We start from the raw sequence: 17,360 nt of genomic DNA on the forward strand, positions 1-17,360 counted from the left end.
TGCGAATAACTGAGCAAAGCACTCTGCAAAAATGGGAGGTAGATTCTTCTTATGGGGCGGGGGATGAACTGTCAGTCTTTGTTGCAACTCTGGCTGTTGGTGGTTTGGTGTGGGTGAGGGCGAGGGCGAGGATGTTCTTCTTGAGCCCTGAAGGCAGGGCAGAAACAGCCTGGAATCTCTGGAATGGAAACAGAGTCCTGTGACTCCAAGAGCACTGCACAGTGGCAACACACAGAAACCAACAAAAACCACCTTTTCACAGGTGAAGTTGTGTGGAAATGGGCAGATTCCCCCCCTCCAGGATGGACAAGTGAAGCACTCTGTGAATATTGACCTTTAATTGAAGGAAACAGTTCAAAGACAACAGAGGGAGGTTGAGGACAATCTTTATTGGTGCAGCTCAGAGCAAATAATCCCAAGGCTTAACATCGTTATCACCACAAAATAGCTGAATCTTTACAGAGCAATTAAGAAATCACCAGCTCAGTGGAGACAAAAGCATCAGGGCAAAAGGAAGAGATGGGCTGTCCCTGGAAATGGACTCATGTTGCGAGGGAGGGGGGGAAAGAGAGATTGAGGAGGAATAATAGGGGTGTGCACATTTAATTTATTGTTATATTGGGGGGGGCGGCACCCCTGAATTCCTGGAACCAGTAATGGGTTGAATCAAGGTCTCTGTATCTCCAGATCTAGCAGGGATTCAAAAGCTGGAATACTGATAATGGCTGCTAAGAATGAGCCATGGAGAAAGTGGGTGGAGCCCCACCCTGGGGTCCAAATTAGTGAGCAGGGACAAGAGTTTTGAGGATTTCAGTTGCTGTGGCCTGATTGGGGGGGGGGGAGGGTTCAATCTGCCAGCAGCCAGCTGGAAGGAGAGTCTCGGAACATGGCTGAGTCCAAAGCTGCTTTGGCCAGGAACCTCTTAGGGTTTTGATGCTGTGAGCCCATCATAGATTCAGGATGTATATATATGTATCAATAAACCATATAACCTAAAGACACCAGAGTTTTCGCTGCACCTCATTTTCTGGACCCCTGGAACTTCACACCACTCAAAGATTGGGGTGGAGTGTATCAATGCCCGCTTTGATCAAGAGGAAGTTGTTGGGACTAATTTGCAACAAGAGGAAACGGGTCTTTGACTCCTATTTTCTCCAGAAGGCGGGTCCTTCCGAGAAGGGGCTTGCTGAAAGTGAGTCAAAGCTTACGAGGAGGAAAACTTATGGGGAAATTCTGTGAGCTCCAGATCCTATCATGTGCCTTTCCAGGAAAGCATGAATTGCTGGTTTGACTGCACTTTAAGTATCGTACACGGAAGGGCAGCTGCTTGGAGTGTAGAAGGTTCAGTCCCCGGAACATTCAAGAAGGGCTAGAAAGACTCGCCCTCTGAAACATCAGTTGAGCCACTGCCAGTCAGTGTGGGCATATGGGACCAGACCTAGTGGACTCGGTCCAAGGCAGTTTCCAATGACCCTGGGTTCCCAGGTCACCCAAGGGGCAGCTGGGAGGAGGAGCCATCTTAGTCCACAGCAAGAAGAGCAACAAAGGAAGTGGGTGTGGGGAACCTTCTCCAGCCCAAGGGCCACATTCTCTTCTGGGGAACCTTCTGGGGGCCACACACCAATGGTGGGCAGGAACAGAGCATCAAAGGCCAGTGTGAAGTTTTCACAGGAGACCAATCTCTGCACAAGCTCACCCTCCCCTCTCCATCCTCCATCAAGGCAAGCAAGAAACATGATCAGAGTAGAAGGACAAATCCCAGCCAGGCAAAGAGTCTGAGGGAAGGGGCAACGCAGGGCTGGGGAGAGTCCCAGGGGCCACATGGAGAGGTGTGGGAGGCCACATGGGAAACCTCCCCAATTCAGTTGTGAGGCTCCCCATCAGGGCTTGAAGGACCAGTCCTGGCAGTCTGACGAGATTCATGGTTGTTTTCAGGGACAGCTCAGGCTCCTCCAGGGAGATTCAAGGCACAAATTCTCTAGCAGAGAGGTGCAAAGAAGGAATCAGGTTGCCATAACTTGCAATCAACAAGCGGAAAGGGAAACACAAAAAGAAGCTTTCCCCAAAGGACAAGCAAGCAACAGAGGTGGGGGAGGGGTGGACACTGTCGTTCTTGATCTGTGACTCCTTCCATCCACCTTCCAAGCAGGTTTCCACCTCTGAGCATGGACAGAGGGCAACTGGCAGGAAGAACAGAGCTTCTCCACATCCCCGGATCCTGATGGAGCAGCGAAGTCTAACTGATGAGTCCTGCAGGCAGAGAAGAGAGAGACAAGCCCATCACTGTGGGGTGAGGAACAGGGAGAAAGGGGCAGAAGAATCCCTGGCAAGATTGGGGGGACACTCCATAGAGCGGCCATCAGAGATTGTGAACTACAATTCCCATCACCACCAGTTATGGGCCTGGCAGGGGAGGGCTCTGAGGAGGGAAGGAGGCAGCGGGAGGGAGACTTGGCTGGCTTCGGCAGTGGAGAAGAGGAGCTTCAGAAGAGACCAAGGAGATCTGTCAAGATCAGAAATGGGGAACCACGGACCCTGGACCAAATGTGGCCAAATGCCAGCCCTGCTTTCTTCATGGTCTCTGCTTGACTGTCTCCCAGGTGGGACATTCCCCTGGAGACCCCCTTCCAGGACCTGATATTGGAGTGTGTACATCAGGGGATGGATTTATCCATAGGAAGCCCCTCCCCTCTGTTCTACAAGGAAGCCATGGGGGGGGGGGCACAGCAAGCAGCCAGGAGAAGGGGGTTGGGGAGGGAGGAGGAGGAAAATGGAAGAGCAGAGAGGAAAGTTACCTGCAGGCTGAGGAACAGCTTGTCCTGGGAGAGAGAAAAAAGAATAGAAAGATTCAGTCAGCACCAGATGTCCCCTGAAATAGCTTCTCTGGGAACATGCCCCCCCCCCAAGATCAAGATGACACACTCCAGGCACAGCTAGGAACTTTCCCCTTCTCATTCTGTCCTAAGGAGTATGAGGGGTGAAAGAAGAGTCTTTGTAGGAAATAAATATTTCCTTCCCAATACAGAAAGGGCCCTGGAGAACATCTTGCCAACTAATCTCTTCCCCATTACCCAATGCCCCCACCCCCCCACCCTCCCATATTCTTTAGGCTGCCTCCTTTGGGGCTCTGAATTGGCCAGTTTTGATTCTGGGATTTATTTCAGAGACACAAACAGCAAAAAGACCCAAGGGAGATCCTGCAGGTAATTCTAGCCCTGGAGCCGTTTATGTGATAAAATGATACTCTATTCATAAAATAAAATTTCCTATTTGCTAGACAAGCAAGGGTTAAGGCACACAGAATCTCCTGTAAAAATCCTAGACAGCATTCTGTCAGGTCATATCCTCTTGTTTGCACAGGGCAGGAAGAGAACAATAGGAACATACTCTTTAATACTTCCTTCCTCTCCAAAGCTCAACTCTCTTTCTACCATCTTAGCTAAGACTACCAATTTTTATTTTAATGCAACTTAGCAGTATTAGTTGGCATACTATTTTATGCTGTGTATGTTGCCTGCAATCAAATGTAAGCAAACATTTCTTTCCATTTATCTGTAGATGTATGGTTCATTCTCTGCAATGTGGGATGAAGAGGAGGAGGTCATTCAATCCCAAATTTAATTCCTAATTACTAGTGCTGGGACCAGGAAGCTGCAAAACATCTGTGTCCTTACTCTGCTAAAAGGCTTCAGAGCCAGAGATGGTTTTGAATTTCTCCCTCATATGTTGAATGGGAGGTTTAGGTCTTAATCTACAGGTTTAAACCTCAGACCATCTCCATAAGAGCTGAGGCTCCATTTGAGACACCAAGAGGGACCTCCTAGGAGTGGAGAAGGAACAGAACCTTCTCCAGACCCGCTGCCTAAGAAGAGGAGGGGAGCTTGGAGCCCAGTCCAGCCCCACACCCAACCCTCCCTCTCCCCCTGGCACCCCACCCTCACCTTTCTTGTTCTTCAGGTAAAGGGCGAGTCCAGTGGCCCCAAAGACCAGCCCCAGCACAATCCCCACAATCCCCGTCCACATCTTGCTCCTGGCAGAGTCCGACTGTGGCTCTGAAGGAAGAAAAAGCCCTGAGTGAGGAAAGGCAGGCCTGGGATCAGCCCCCTGAAGGGGGAGCAACCCATCCAGCCCCCCAGGAATGCCCCCCACTTCCTTGGGCAGGAGATGGGTCAGGGCTGGCAAGGCGTCCTACCCCATTTCACCGTGACGGGGCCTTCAAAGCTGGCGTGCTCCACCTGGCAGGTGTAGACGTCTCCACGTTCTGGCTTTGTCTCCAGCATCACCTCAATATGGAAGGTCCAGTCCCCGTTCCGGATGAGGTCCGTGGTCCACACTTTGGGCTCCTCCTTCCCGTTCCTGAACCACTTGATCTCGATCCCCGCAGGGAAGAAGCGGTTGACGGTGCAAATCAGCAGAGTGTTGTGGGGTGAAGATTCAACGTTGTCTGTGGGGGTGATCTTCACCTTGGGCTGGACTGTGGGAGGGAGGCAAGGGAGATGTGGGAGGAAGGTCAGAGATTTAGGCAGGGAGGGACCTAGAGCAGGAACGTCCAACTTCCTAGAGACTCCGATCTATTCCCACTATAAATAAACTGGCAGTGATCTACCCATTGGATTGGCGAAAGTTGTTGCGCTTTTTTTGGGAAAAGTTCACCAAAGCTTTTGAGGATTCCAGCTTGCGGGGGGGGGGGCTTCCTTTACTCTACTTAAGGGTGAATGAAAGCCAGATACACACACAGACAATTTTACTATTTGGAGAGACACTCTCTTCTCCAGCCCTTTTTGTGTCCTTTATGAACAAATGTATCAAGTTTTGTGCATGTATGCAAATACACATGGTGTTTGTGTGACAAAACTGGGTCTTTGCCCGGGTGACAGAAAGCCTAGTTTGAGCCCCCCCCCCCCCCCCGGGACAGTCAGTCGGTCCTACGCTCTCAGCCCCCAACTTCCCACTCCCACCAGTGAGATCTCTGACCCCCCCCCAATCTACCCAAAGCCAGCCTAGTTTCCCCAGGGGTCAGGCTGGGAATTCCACAAACAGGGAACTGCTCCTCCCTGGGGGTCCTTGGGATGCCCCTCCCCTTCGTAGGACACTTTCCTGGGAATCTCAGGAGTTTGTCCTTCTTTTTTTCCTAGCAAACAGGATGATCTTCAGAATTCACTGCACAGAATCCTTTTGATTTAGGGATGATCCCTGGAGAATGGGGGGGGGGAGCGGAGCTGGAGGGGAGCCTGTTAGCTGAAAATAGTAATGAGTGGGTGGGAGGGAAATGGACCATGTTTATAATAATTATTATTTAATCCTGAATGTATGTAGTTTTGAGATTGTGGGGTCAATTTCTAACCCCCCCCCCAATTTAAACACCCGAATTCCCAGGAAAACCTGGACATATGGCAGCCCTACCTGAATCCGTGTCAGGTGTGCAGGAAACGACGTGCTAATGTGTCACAATTAATAAATGAGTGATGTCCAAACGACATCATTTTGTAATTTAAAAATGTTTGTGCTTTCTGTTTCTTTTAAAAAAAATAAATATTTTTTATTAGATTTTCCATAAAAAAAAAACATTTTTACAAAACTATACATCCATTTTTAACTTAAACCCTTTTTCCAGAACTTCCCTTAGCTTGTCTGATAATTTTCCGTCTATTTTTTATCCTCATCTCACATTTCCCAATATTATATTGCACTCAAATACTCTTAATCACATCATATTTTTTAAACAATATTTCTAACAGTAATTTCACAGAGCTTCTTGAAAGCCAACAAATGTTATTTGCTCTGTGTTTTCTGTTTCAAATGCACTCTCTCTCCTCCCCCTGAAAGGCTGCCTATGCCCCCCTTGCAGCCCCCCACTCTAATGTAGTCCAGTGTTGGACTGTGTCCCGGGTTCAAATCCCCCCTGGGCCTTGAGTCTCCTGGGTGTCCCTGGCCAGCCCCTCCCCTCAGCCTGGCCTCCCTCACAGGGTTGTTGTGGGGGTGGAATGAGAAGAGGGAGGACCATGGACAGCACAGGCAGTAAATAAAGTTTAGGGAAGTTTTTAATGTTTGATGTTCTATTGTGCTTTTAATTCTGTTGGGAGCCGTCCAGAGTTCCTGGGGAAACCCAGCCAGATGGATTGGGTATTAATAATAATAATAATAATAATAATAATAATAATAATAATAAATAATAATAATCATTACTTCTATTATTGTTGTTGTTATTGTTGTTTGTTGTTGTTTTTATTTTTATTATTATTGTTAGTATTAGTATTATTGTAAATACTGCAATTTCGTATTGCAATACCTACAGGTATAGGGCGGGATGCGAATTTAATTAATAATAAATAAATAAATAAATAAATAAATAAAGTAAGGCAGACATCCTCCACATTGAAATGCACGAAATGGGTTATGTTGCTTCCAGGGATACACAGAAACTCTGCCTCTGGAGTGGGGCGTCAGGAGAGGCCCCTTTATCTCTCTGGAAAGCGGGAGGGGAGGGGGCCCGGGGGGGGCAGCAGCGACAGGGGCGTCGAGGGGGGAAAGTCCCGGGTCCACCCCACCCCCACCCCCCGTTTCCCATGACGCCCCCCCCCCCGATTCCGGACTCACCGCGCCGGGACTGGGCGAAGGGATCGAGGACCCCGTAGTTGTGCCGGCAGAAGCGATCCACGGCGGCCATCACACCCCGCAGGAAGTCCTTGTCCTGGTTCCATCTCTTGACTTCGGGCTCCCCCAGTTCAGCCACAGCCACGAACTTCCCTCGGTCGCTGTCGAAGTAGAGGAGCTCCTGCCGGTCGAAGAAGTATCTATCTAGGTAGCGGATCCTCTGCGTCCCGTTGGAGAAGTGGCACTCGCCCTTCGACTGGAACAGGAAATGCTCTGTAGGGGGGGAGGGGGAAGAAAGAAATTGGGGACGGACAGAGACTTCCGGTTCCCGGTTGCCTTAAGGGCGCAGCTCCCACCATAGCCGATAGTTGCCCCTGCCTGGCAGGAGAGGGATGTGTTTTCTTTCTCCCTCTCTCTCTCTCTCTCTCTCTCTCTCTCTCTCTCTCTCGTGTCACGTGATCCCATGGCGGGGAGACCCCGCCCCCTTTCACCCCCTCCCAAAGGAAAGGGAGAGAGCGGCAGCCAAAGGCCGTTGTGGAGGGGGAGCCACAACCTACCAGAGGAAATGTTGGGGGTGGGAGAGAGACCAGGAAAAGGGGGAGACACTGAGGAGGGTGGGAGACGCTTCTCTGCTCTGAAGGGGGCTTCACTGCAACTCCCCCCCCCCACGAGACCCCCCTCCCGCTGCCGGAGACCCGCTTTCACTTTCGCTTTCCCTGCCAGATGGGAGGAAGCGACGCCTCTCTACGCAGGAGCACCCAGAGGACCCCAAGGCAGGGGGGCTGGAGACTGGGAGAGGGAACCTTCCACGAGGGGGGGGGAGCTCAGGGTCCCCTTTGCCCCAGTTTTGCTGCCGGTGTCATGGGCAGGCAGGGAGGAGCAGTCCCCCCCCCCCAAATCAATAAACATCAATAAAAATACATAGCAAATCGAGGTTCCCCCTCCTACCAAAAGTCCTGGCTACGCCCATGCCTGTGTTAGGAGCAGAAGAAAGGGATATTTATGCATTATGTGGAGTCCTTTATAGAGTTAATACAGTGGTACCTCAGCTTAAGTACTTAATTCCTTCTGGAGGTCCGTACTTAACCTGAAACTGTTCTTAACCTGAAGCACCACTTTAGCTAATGCGGCCTCCTGCTGCCACTACGCCACCAGAGCACGATTTCTGTTCTCATCCTGAAGCAAAGTTCTTAACCCGAGGTACTAGGAAATGATGGGAGATAAGTGCACTAAGAATGGTGAGGATGATTTTGAGAGACAGGTGAAGAAGCGCTCAGGGCCAGATTGAGCTGCGCTCCCTGCCCCACCCTGTAAAAAAAGTCCCCTAGGGCTGCCTGCCATCAGTTGTCCTGCAGGAAGACTATTTAATATGTTAATATTGTGGTTTTATTAAAATTCAGTTGAATGCTATTTGTAAGTTGCTGGGGTAGGATTTTAATCCTGAAAGGAGGGAGATAATTAATTTCAATAAATAAATGCTCTCTCCTTCCCGGTCCAAGAAGCCTGAGCTGCTCTTTTTCAGTGGGGGGAGTGTTTCCCCTTCCCTCCTGCCCCTTTGCCCCCCCCCCCCCGTGTCCTGGAAGAAGCAAAGATCCCCCGTGGGGAAGCAAGGATTCTTCAACATCTACTTTGCTGTTGTTCCGATGCCTGATTAACTACTCTAGTCCTAACTTAAAAGCGGAAAGCTTAATGCTGGTGGTCAGCAAAAGAGGTTTAAAGACTCTCTCTCAAGGCAAATCTAACAAAATGTACCAGTTACAGATAGGTAGCCGTGTTGGTCTGCCATAGTCAAAACAAAACAAATTCCTTCCAGTAGCACCTTAAAGACCAACTAAGTCAGTTCTTGGTATGAGCTTTCGTGTGCATGCACACTTCTTGGTATCTGAAGAAGTGTGCATGCACACGAAAGCTCATACCAAGAACTGACTTAGTTGGTCTTTAAGGTGCTACTGGAAGGAATTTGTTTTGTTTTGACTAACAAAATGTAGTGTAAACACTGACAACTGCGAAAAAACTGGCCTGCGAGCGCTCCAATTGGAGAACAGCCTTTACCAAAGGCGTCATGGGCTTTGAAGACACTCGAACTCAGGACGCAAGGGATCAACTCCCACCAGGAAACCAATGTCCCCACCGAGGAAGGACATGGGGATCCAGAATTGGCCTCCACAGTCACTTACGGACTCCCTGCTAAGATCATAGAATCATAGAGTTGGAAGAGACCACAAGGGCCATCGAGTCCAACCCCCTGCCAAGCAGGAAACACCATCAGAGCACTCCTGACATATGGTTGTCAAGCCTCTGCTTAAAGACCTCCCAAGAAGGAGACTCCACCACACTCCTTGGCAGCAAATTCCACTGTCAAACAGCTCTTACTGTCAGGAAGTTCTTTAGGTGGAATCTTCTTTCTTGTAGTTTGGATCCATTGCTCCGTGTCCACTTCTCTGGAGCAGCAGAAAACAACCTTTCTCCCTCCTCTATGTGACATCCTTTTATATATTTGAACATGGCTATCATATCACCCCTTAACGTGGAAGACCATCCAGGAGGGATCTTCAAAGGAGCCCCACCGATGGGGGTCCCGCTAAGCGGAGTTTCCTCTTCCTTCTCCCCCCATTGCAGACTCTTTGCTCACCTGGAGGCGCCTCCACGCCCAGCCCCTCCGAAGCGGAGACCACCAGCATCCCCAGCAGGAGCCCCCCCAAGGCCAAAGGCGCAGCGCCGGAGCCCCCCATGCTTCTCTCTTCTTCGCCCCCCGAAGACTCCCAAATGGGACTTTCTCCGCTCAGCCCCGGGGGAAACTAGTGCCCAAGCCCCGCCCACTCCACATCTCCGCCCCGCGAGCGTCCAATCCGCCTCCGAGCCGAGGCAGCGTCATCGGTCGCCAGGCAGGGAACTCCTGGAAAGAGCATTATCAGGGCTCTCTCGGCTCTCGCTCGATCTGCAAGTTCCTCTTCGCCTTCTCAGCTGCTTCTGATGTCTCCATTGTTGTTGCGTCGCGTGTGAATCAAGATCTTCCCCAGAAAAACTTTGGGGGGGTTATAAAGCTTAACAAGAATCTGTCAGTTCCATCCAAAACTTTCCTCTGGCAGCAAAAAGGGAAATTTCAGCCTCAGGCTGCAAAACAGAGAGATGCGCTTTTCTTCTGCTGCGTTTAAGCCGCTAAACCTTCCTTCCTTCTTGCATCCGGAAAGAGGAAGGAAGTTTCAAGGGGGGAAGAACTCTCTGCTGAGGGAGGGGGCTCCCCCTCTTGGCCCCCCAGCCTGCATCCCTGGCAGCCCCCCAGTAAGGAGACCCCTCCCCCCAATAAAAGCCCCCCAGCTCCCCTTTGCAAGAAACATCCCTGGTGTCTGAGGATCCCCATTAAGAAACACCCAGGGGGGAGGCAGAGAGGAGCCCCCGCAGCCCCTTCCCTGGTGGAGACCCCTCCCCTCTTGGGGAGATCCAGCCCCCCACCCCAGTGGCGTAGCGTGGGTTGTCAGCACCAGGGGCAAGGCAAGTAATTTGCGCCCCCTAACCCGTGGATTTGCGTCCCCTAACCCGTGGATTTGCGTCCCCTAACCCGTGGATTTGCGCCCCCTAACCCTAACCCCCAGATGTTGCGCCCGGCCCCCCCTGCACCCCCCACGCTACGCCACTGCCCCCCCCCCCATATTCGCTGCCCTTTTCCTGCTGCCCTTTTCGCTCCGTCTCCGGCTGAGGCTCCTGCCTGGGGATGGTTTACCTGGAGACAGGCTGGTCATCGCCAGGGCGCTTTTTCATTGGCCGAGCTGGCAGGGACTTTTCTGCTCCGCCAAAGCCGCCCCCTGGCCGCCTCCGCCCCACATTCACTTGGAGGACGAGCATCCCGGAGGAAGGGGCAAGGGACACTTGGGCTTGAGTCGCCCCTCGCCCGCCTCGGCCCAGGAAGAGCTGCAGAGATGGAGCCCAGAGGAGGAAGAAGAGGAGGAAGAGGAGGAGGAGGAAGAGCTCTTTGCTGCCTCTGGGCGATCCTCCTCCTAGCCCCGCCAAGGGGGGCCGGAGCCCTGAAAGGTCAGGGGGGCGCAGAGGGAGGGGCAGATGCCTGGGGAAGGGGGCTAGGGGGAATTGGGGAGAAAGATTGCGCCCCTGGGCGTTGCTTGTGGGTCTCTTGGGCTACAGGGAGGAGAAGCCCCCTCCCCCGACAGGTGCAGAAGCTGCACCCGGGAACACGGAGGGATTGGGGGGAGGGAGGAAATTGGACGCCCCCCCCCCCACGAAAGAGTGCTGGGAGGTGAGTGGAATGGGGGGATCACGGACTAGGAGGATTTGGTCCCTCAAATAAGGTGGTCTAGGTTTTGTTTTTAAAAAAGGAAGGGGAAAACGGGGCGAAAACAGCATCCCCCCCACCTACCTTAAAAGATCGGAATCTGTGCCTTTCCTGTTACAAGGAGGAAAAGGGAAATAAAACAAGAATTATTATTCCTCTCTGTGGGCTCGGCTGCCACAGAGACCTGCCTGGTCCGGAAGCCCCCAGTGATCGCCCCCAAAAGAATTCAGCCCCCCACCCCACCCCATAGCCCCCGAAGACAGAGTGGTCTCTCTTCTGGCACAAAAGGGGCCAGAAACTCTGGCGGACTCTAAAAAAACTCGGAGCAAAACCTTCTCTCTTCGGCTGCCCCTTCAAAACAAGGAAAACAAGCGGAAGCAAAGGGACTTCACTCCCGAGAAGACGCGATTTAGTCTGAGTGAGTGAGTGAACTCCAGAAGGAAGTCGCTTTAGGAAAGGAAAGAGGCGCGTGGCCAATGGCTCCGTCTGTGTGTCCAACAGATATATCTCTTTTAAAAGCATGCCCAAATTTTAATTCGTGGCATGAGGCAACTCAAGAGGTTACTGTGGATGATCCACGGTTGAGGGAGGAAATGCATTTATTACTGGTTTCACTTTGGGAACAAAGTGGAGATCTAGGCACATGGAGACATGGATTATTCTCTTAAATGGTTATTCCAACTCCAGTCACCCACATTCAAGTGCACCCAGGACAACCCTTTGGGGCTTGGAAATGAGGGGATTTTAAACTGACATATTTCTGTGTTTGGGAGCAGATGTAGGCCCCCCCCCCCGGTCTTCTTAGAGAGCCTTCCTGGTGGTGGCCCCATTCCTAGCAATGGGGCATGTTCTCCCTCATCCTGCTGCGGGGTCCTAAAGCCTCCTCCTCTCCATCCCACCCCTGCAGTGGAGGACACCCTGGTGGAGCTGGACTTCTTCCAGGAGAGCTTCCCTTCGGAGAAGAAGTCCGGGGAGTTCCTGCTGGAGTTTGACAACGAGGAGATCCTGCACGTGGACTGGGAGAAGAAGCAGAACGTCTGGAGGCTGCCAGACTTCCAGCGCTTCACCAGCTTCGAGGTGCAGGGTGCCCTGGCCAACATCGCCGTCATGAAGAACAACATGGAGGTGCTCATGAAGCGAAGCAACCGCACACGTGCCCTGAACGGTAGGACACGCGAGGGGGACAGGGGAGAGAGCTGGGGGGCAGGCAGGGGGTGGTCTCTTGGCTTCTGACCCGGAAGACCCTTCAGGACCCCTTTCTGCCTCCCCAGAGGGAACTCTGCTCCAGGGAGCCAGTCCTTGGCTGACTGAGACAGGTTAAAAGGGAAGGGAAGCCTGATGGGAGGGGCACCACTGCACTCTGTACTCAGAGGCATTCCCAAACCTGAACACCAAGTGCAAAAATACCCACAGCAGCTAATTGCTATGCTTTCCTTTTATAGATTGCTTAAAATGGATTTTAATCCCCTTTCTTCCTCCATCTCCTTCCTCAGTTGCTCCTTCGGCCACTGTGTACCCGGAAAATGCCGTGGAACTGGGGGACCCCAACATCCTCATCTGCTTTGTGGACAGGTTCTCCCCCCCAGTGCTGAACGTCACCTGGCTGAAGAACAACGAGGTGGTCTCCGAGGGCGTGGAGGAGACAGACTTCTACCCCAGCGTGGACAACACTTTCCGCAAGTTCTCCTACCTTCCCTTCGTCCCTCAGCAGGGAGACATCTACGTCTGCCAGGTGGAGCACTGGGGCCTCCCAGAGGGAAAGATGGAGAAGATCTGGGGTAAGCACCGGGCAGGATTGGGCCTTTTCTCTGGGACATGAACTCAGAAACCCAGATTCATGGCTTATAAGAAACAAGTTCCGGAGATCAGAGTAATTTATGCAAGTGAAGGACACTTGCAGTTTTGCATAATTTATCCTGCTCCTTCTAGCCATAGGAGACAATAAGTTGCTCAGCTGCCTTTGGGGGGGTTCCTTGAGGTAGTTTCTCTCAGTTTAACTTTAAAATGTATATTAAGGGGTGGGGGGTGGCGTCAGGATTTCTGGGTTCTTTCTTCCGCTGAACACACTCAGAGAAACAGAGTCCCCCCCTTAGCCTGTCCTCTCTCTCTTTCCATCCCAGTTTCCAAGGCGCCCTCTCCCATCCCGGAGACGATGGAGAACGTGCTGTGTGCCCTGGGCTTGGCCTTTGGCATCCTGGGCATCATCACTGGCACCATCCTTTTCTTCAAGGCCATGAGGATGAACGATCGCAGGGGCTTCATGTGAGTCAAACCCGTTTCCCTTCATGGGCTGAGAGACAAATGCAAGGGAACCCAAAATACACAGCAAAGGGGTGGGGTGGGCCTCATCCTGCCCAGAAGGTGCTCAGCCTCCATACTCCCAGCTCACCATCTCCCTTCTCCTTCCTTTTCAGATAATGGGGGATTCCTTTCCTGACAGCCTCTTCCTTAAACCCTCTCAGCTCAGCTCCTTTGCCAAGAGTCTCTTCTGCTACAAATCAGCTGGAAGGAGTTGCTTCCTCCGTGTGCAGCTTATCCTTAGAAGCTTTTTGGATAATATGTTTAACTTTTAAGAACAATTCTGATAGCCAAAGATGCTTAGGCAGACTTACATTACTTTTCTCCCTTTTATGTTTCCCTCTTAGCAAAGAAATTGCTCTAGGAGTGTTTAATTAAATTGGTAAAGTACATGTTTTACTCACATTTAATGTCTTGCCATGGTGCAACATTTACAGCTCCCTCTATGCAGGTTCTGAAACTCCCTGGTGCCTTTGCTTCTGGCTGTCCAGTAATTGTGCGTTTTCTAGAATCACAGAATTGTAGAGTTGGAAGGGACCCTAAGGGCCATCTAGTCCAGCCCCCTGCAGTGCAGGAATCTCACCTAAATCATCTCTGACAGAGGGGCTTGTGGTTTGGCTGCAGATCCTCCCCCAAACTCCATGGTTGAGTCAGGATAGTTTTCTGTGGGGTTTTCCTCCTTTGCCCCCCCCTTGCATCTGCATGGCTCAAGGAGACCCCCTGCCAAGAGAGTGTCAGGCATACTAATTCCTATCTCCACCCCACTTACCCAAAACCATTCCCCTCCCTCTCCAGTTTTTGGAGAGAGCCTTACTCAGTTCCGTGCATTGCACTGCAGGAATACAACCCTCAGGTGTTTCGTTAATCCCAAAGATCCATCTTGTTGGGGAAGTTTAGCTGCTAAGAGACCCCAAACACCTTTCTCGTCCACATAAAGCAGGGTTGTATCTGTCTGTGTAGAGGAAAATATCTCTTCTTCTTCTGCAAAACTTTCCCAATGGCTTCTGTGCAGCCCTGTTGCTGTTTTTCATACATGCTCCCATATTTCCAAAAGCAATGAATAAATCTTACAGTCTGTTGATTTGTTTCTAGTGCTATTTTCTCTGCCTATAAGTTCTGGATATATTTATTGTTTCAAAATGAAAAGGTGAACCATTGAGGAAATGGGTAGCACTGCAACCAGAGTGGCTACACTGACTCCTCGTGTCTCTAGGCCCAGATTCTGAGAGATGATAAGAGATCAGGAGACCCAGCGCTGGCGCCTCCCTGCCTTTGCCCTGGTCTGCCTGTCTGTCCCCTGCTGGGAACAGGATGCTGGGGCAGGGGGACCCTAATCAGCCTGATGATGCAGCAGGACTTCTGATCTTCTTCAAGGCCTGCTGTGGGTTGTGTGATGCCCCAAACCATTATCCCACAGGACCCGTGGATTCCCACTCTGGGGGAACAGATGACAGAAACAGAACAGCCCATCCCCCTGTCCTAAAATGCCTCACCAGATCCAAGCACCTGCTCTTCTTGAGACTGGAGTGAGTGATCGGGGGAGGGGTAGAAAATGTGCAGAGCCCCCCCCCCCAAATTCAGGGTGGATGAATGAAGGTCTTCTTCCAGGGGCAACAACACATTAGAAAGGTGTGTGTTTCAGGACATACAAGGTCAGGATGTGACCCAGTCAGCCTGGCCAGACCATCATGAATTGACTGTGTTGCCTGGAACATGCCTTAAAACCCTCAGAGAAGGATTCACTCTTTGCTGGTTTATCTGGTGTTTTCCTTCCTCTCCGTATCTTGCTGCTATTTTTGCTGCCTTATAAAAATAAATTAATGCAAGGAGTTGTTGAGCTCCTCCTCTCCCCCCCCACCTTGCAAGAGTCTCCAGAAGGTAAATGACACCACCGAGTGGGGTTTGGGAGAGGCGTCCTTCCTGGCGCCAAGCCTGGAGCAGGAACATCTCAAAGGCCAACAGACAAGGCCCAGCTTGCTGTGCAATCTCATACCTTCTTCTGGATCTCAGGGGGTGGGATCCAAAATGGGGGGGAGTCAATTAATGCAGAGAGACAGAAGGCGGAGTTTGGCAGAGGGGCAGGGCAGGAGTGCCGTCAGGGCAAGACCTGGGGGCACAAGGCCAGGGCCCCAGTCGGCAGAAGGAGCAGGACTCTCCACATCTGGAAGCAGCTGAAGGAACACATGGTACCAGTAAGGTGGGTAAGAGTCAGAGTCTAGCATTGCCAAGAGACCCCAAGTGGGCAAGAAGGGGCCCCTGAGCAGTGATCCTTCCCTATGGCAACATTTCTCAAATCTGGGATAAGTCTGGTCAGGTGCAAGTGAACAGGGGCCTCCACAGCAGGAGGGCTGATCCCCAAAAGGCAGAAGTTGGAGAAGGGCTGATGCAGACGGAAAGAGTTAGGGAGAAAGGGGGGGGGCGGGTGGCCTGATCTTTGCAGGCTGTCTTCCTCCTCCGTTCTCCCTCTTGCCTTTCAAAGGCTCCTTCTCCCCTTCAGCAGCCCAGAACACAGTCAGAGACCAGCAAGTGCTGCACTCGAAGGGGTTTGGCAAGAGCCACGCGTTTCCTGCCCAGCAACCGATGACCAGGCAGGGTCGGGACCTGTGATTGGCTCCGATCAAGCTTCCCCTCCAGGAAAGTCCCCAGAAGGACAACGCCAAAGCCGTCCCCCCCCCCAGCAGCAGCAATAGCAACTCTGCTTTACCCCTCCCCCAACCCTCTGTTTTTTTGCTTCGAGGCAGAAGTGGAGATTGTGACATTCGGGTTCCCTCAAAACAGGAACTTTTTAAACAAGTCATCGGTTGGAGCATCTCTGGCTTTAAGATCCGCTTCAAAGAATTACGGGGGGGGGGGGAGTTAAGATGCTATATTCTCCCCACTGTCAATAATCATCCATGTAAAATGTGAAATCCAATACTCTGATTTCTATTTTTGGGCTTAAAGGCAAAACTGCAAATGGTAGCCTCTTTATGTTCCAACAACAACACCAATGTTTGCAAGCTGTGAGCTTGTGACAGCCTCTGCATTTTGCATTCTGCTTCAAAGAGGGAGGAGGCAATTTTATCCCAGCACTCAGCCCCCCCCCCCATAGTGGGAATTCTCTGCATCTCGTTGTTACTGAAGGAAAAAATGCTTCAAAAAAGGACCAATCAAATAGGGTGTAAGAATGGGCACGGGTGGGGGGTGGACTGCTGCCCCCAATCAATAAAAATCAATTAAAATACAAAGCAAACTGAGGTTCTGACCCCAAACAAAAGGCCTCCCCCCCAAAAAATAATCATGGCTACGCCCACAGTTGCAGGTTATCTGTACATGAGCTTCCAATCCCATAACTGGATTTGCACATTGGACCAGTTCCTGGTGGGGGCACAAAAGAGCAGCAACACCTGAGGGCAAAGGCTCAGTTCAAGAGTGGAGGAGTCACTTCCACAGAGAGGGGCCTTGGCTGGAGAGAGAGAGAGAGAGAGAGAGAGAGAGAGAGAGAGAGAGAGAGAGAGAGAGGAGGAAACTCTGGGTCAAAATCTCTTTGGAATACAAGATGTTCAGGGATGGGCTGTGTTGTAACGTGGGGTTTGTGATTTCAGCTCTCTTGACGTAATATGCTGGAGACAGTTCTCTAGTAACACTTCTTTATTACAGCAACAAGACTAAAACCTGAGGAGGGGAGAGCTACATTTATAGGGACAGAGAACTAGCTAGAAGGGATACATTTTGGAGGGAACAAAATCAGGCAATCACAGTCCTGCCTTTTGGAGGCAACCAATAAGACAGAGGATCCAAATACAGCAGCTTAAATGAACCAATAGTAGCTGTACCCTCTGGAACCAAAAGGCAGTTACTTTACCCTGATGCAAATACAGACAATAATAATACAGATATAAAATCCTTTGACTCAATGCACAACACCCCTTCCCTCCTAGTGAGCACAGCAGACGTAATCTCTCAGGTACTGTGGGGTCCTACAACTTCTACTTGATCTCCTGACAACAGGTGTTGCCGGTTCTGGATTGAGTGTCACCTGTGGTAGGGGGGCTGCTATAGGGGTTTCGTCAGGAACAGATGGAGTCCCAGACATCTCAGGGTCCCCTACCTGTACCTCGTCATCCTGAGGACTAGCAGACCCTGGTTCATTTGCTGAAGCCCCTGGTGATTGCACCTCTGGGCCATTTTCACTCTGGTCTTG

At 51.2% G+C, this 17,360-nt stretch overlaps 2 protein-coding genes across 4 annotated transcripts in view; one reads left to right on the top strand and one right to left on the bottom strand.

Moving 5' to 3' along the window:
* Nucleotides 1-369: 369 nt before the first annotated feature.
* Nucleotides 370-9,484, bottom strand: LOC309334730 (H-2 class II histocompatibility antigen, E-S beta chain-like). Its single transcript, XM_081849344.1, is given in 7 exon segments — nucleotides 370-2,250; nucleotides 2,796-2,819; nucleotides 3,942-4,052; nucleotides 4,193-4,474; nucleotides 6,598-6,867; nucleotides 9,227-9,392; nucleotides 9,395-9,484. Coding segments are annotated over 7 exon segments (942 nt in total). The 5' UTR covers nucleotides 9,470-9,484; the 3' UTR covers nucleotides 370-2,236.
* A 922-nt stretch (nucleotides 9,485-10,406) lies between these two features.
* The window catches only part of LOC309334737 (HLA class II histocompatibility antigen, DR alpha chain-like), a 36,250-nt gene continuing 29,296 nt past the window's right edge, over nucleotides 10,407-17,360 (top strand). Inside the window, exons 1-5 of one of the 3 annotated variants that reach the window (XR_014153237.1) lie at nucleotides 10,407-10,623; nucleotides 11,787-12,044; nucleotides 12,373-12,657; nucleotides 13,000-13,141; nucleotides 13,294-14,030. Coding sequence is in view for 1 of the 3 variants with exons in the window: in XM_081849350.1 (XP_081705476.1) it covers nucleotides 10,512-10,623; nucleotides 11,787-12,044; nucleotides 12,373-12,657; nucleotides 13,000-13,141; nucleotides 13,294-13,297 (801 nt within the window). In the remaining 2 variants the exon portion in view is untranslated. Of the gene's footprint in view, nucleotides 10,624-11,786; nucleotides 12,045-12,372; nucleotides 12,658-12,999; nucleotides 13,142-13,293; nucleotides 14,259-17,360 lie in introns of those variants that run through there. The other 2 variants (XR_014153238.1, XM_081849350.1) reach the window with 2 other exon arrangements.

This window comes from Podarcis erhardii (genome assembly GCF_964252035.2).
Source record: "Podarcis erhardii genome assembly, chromosome: 2".
Classification (NCBI taxonomy): Eukaryota; Metazoa; Chordata; class Lepidosauria; order Squamata; family Lacertidae; genus Podarcis; species Podarcis erhardii.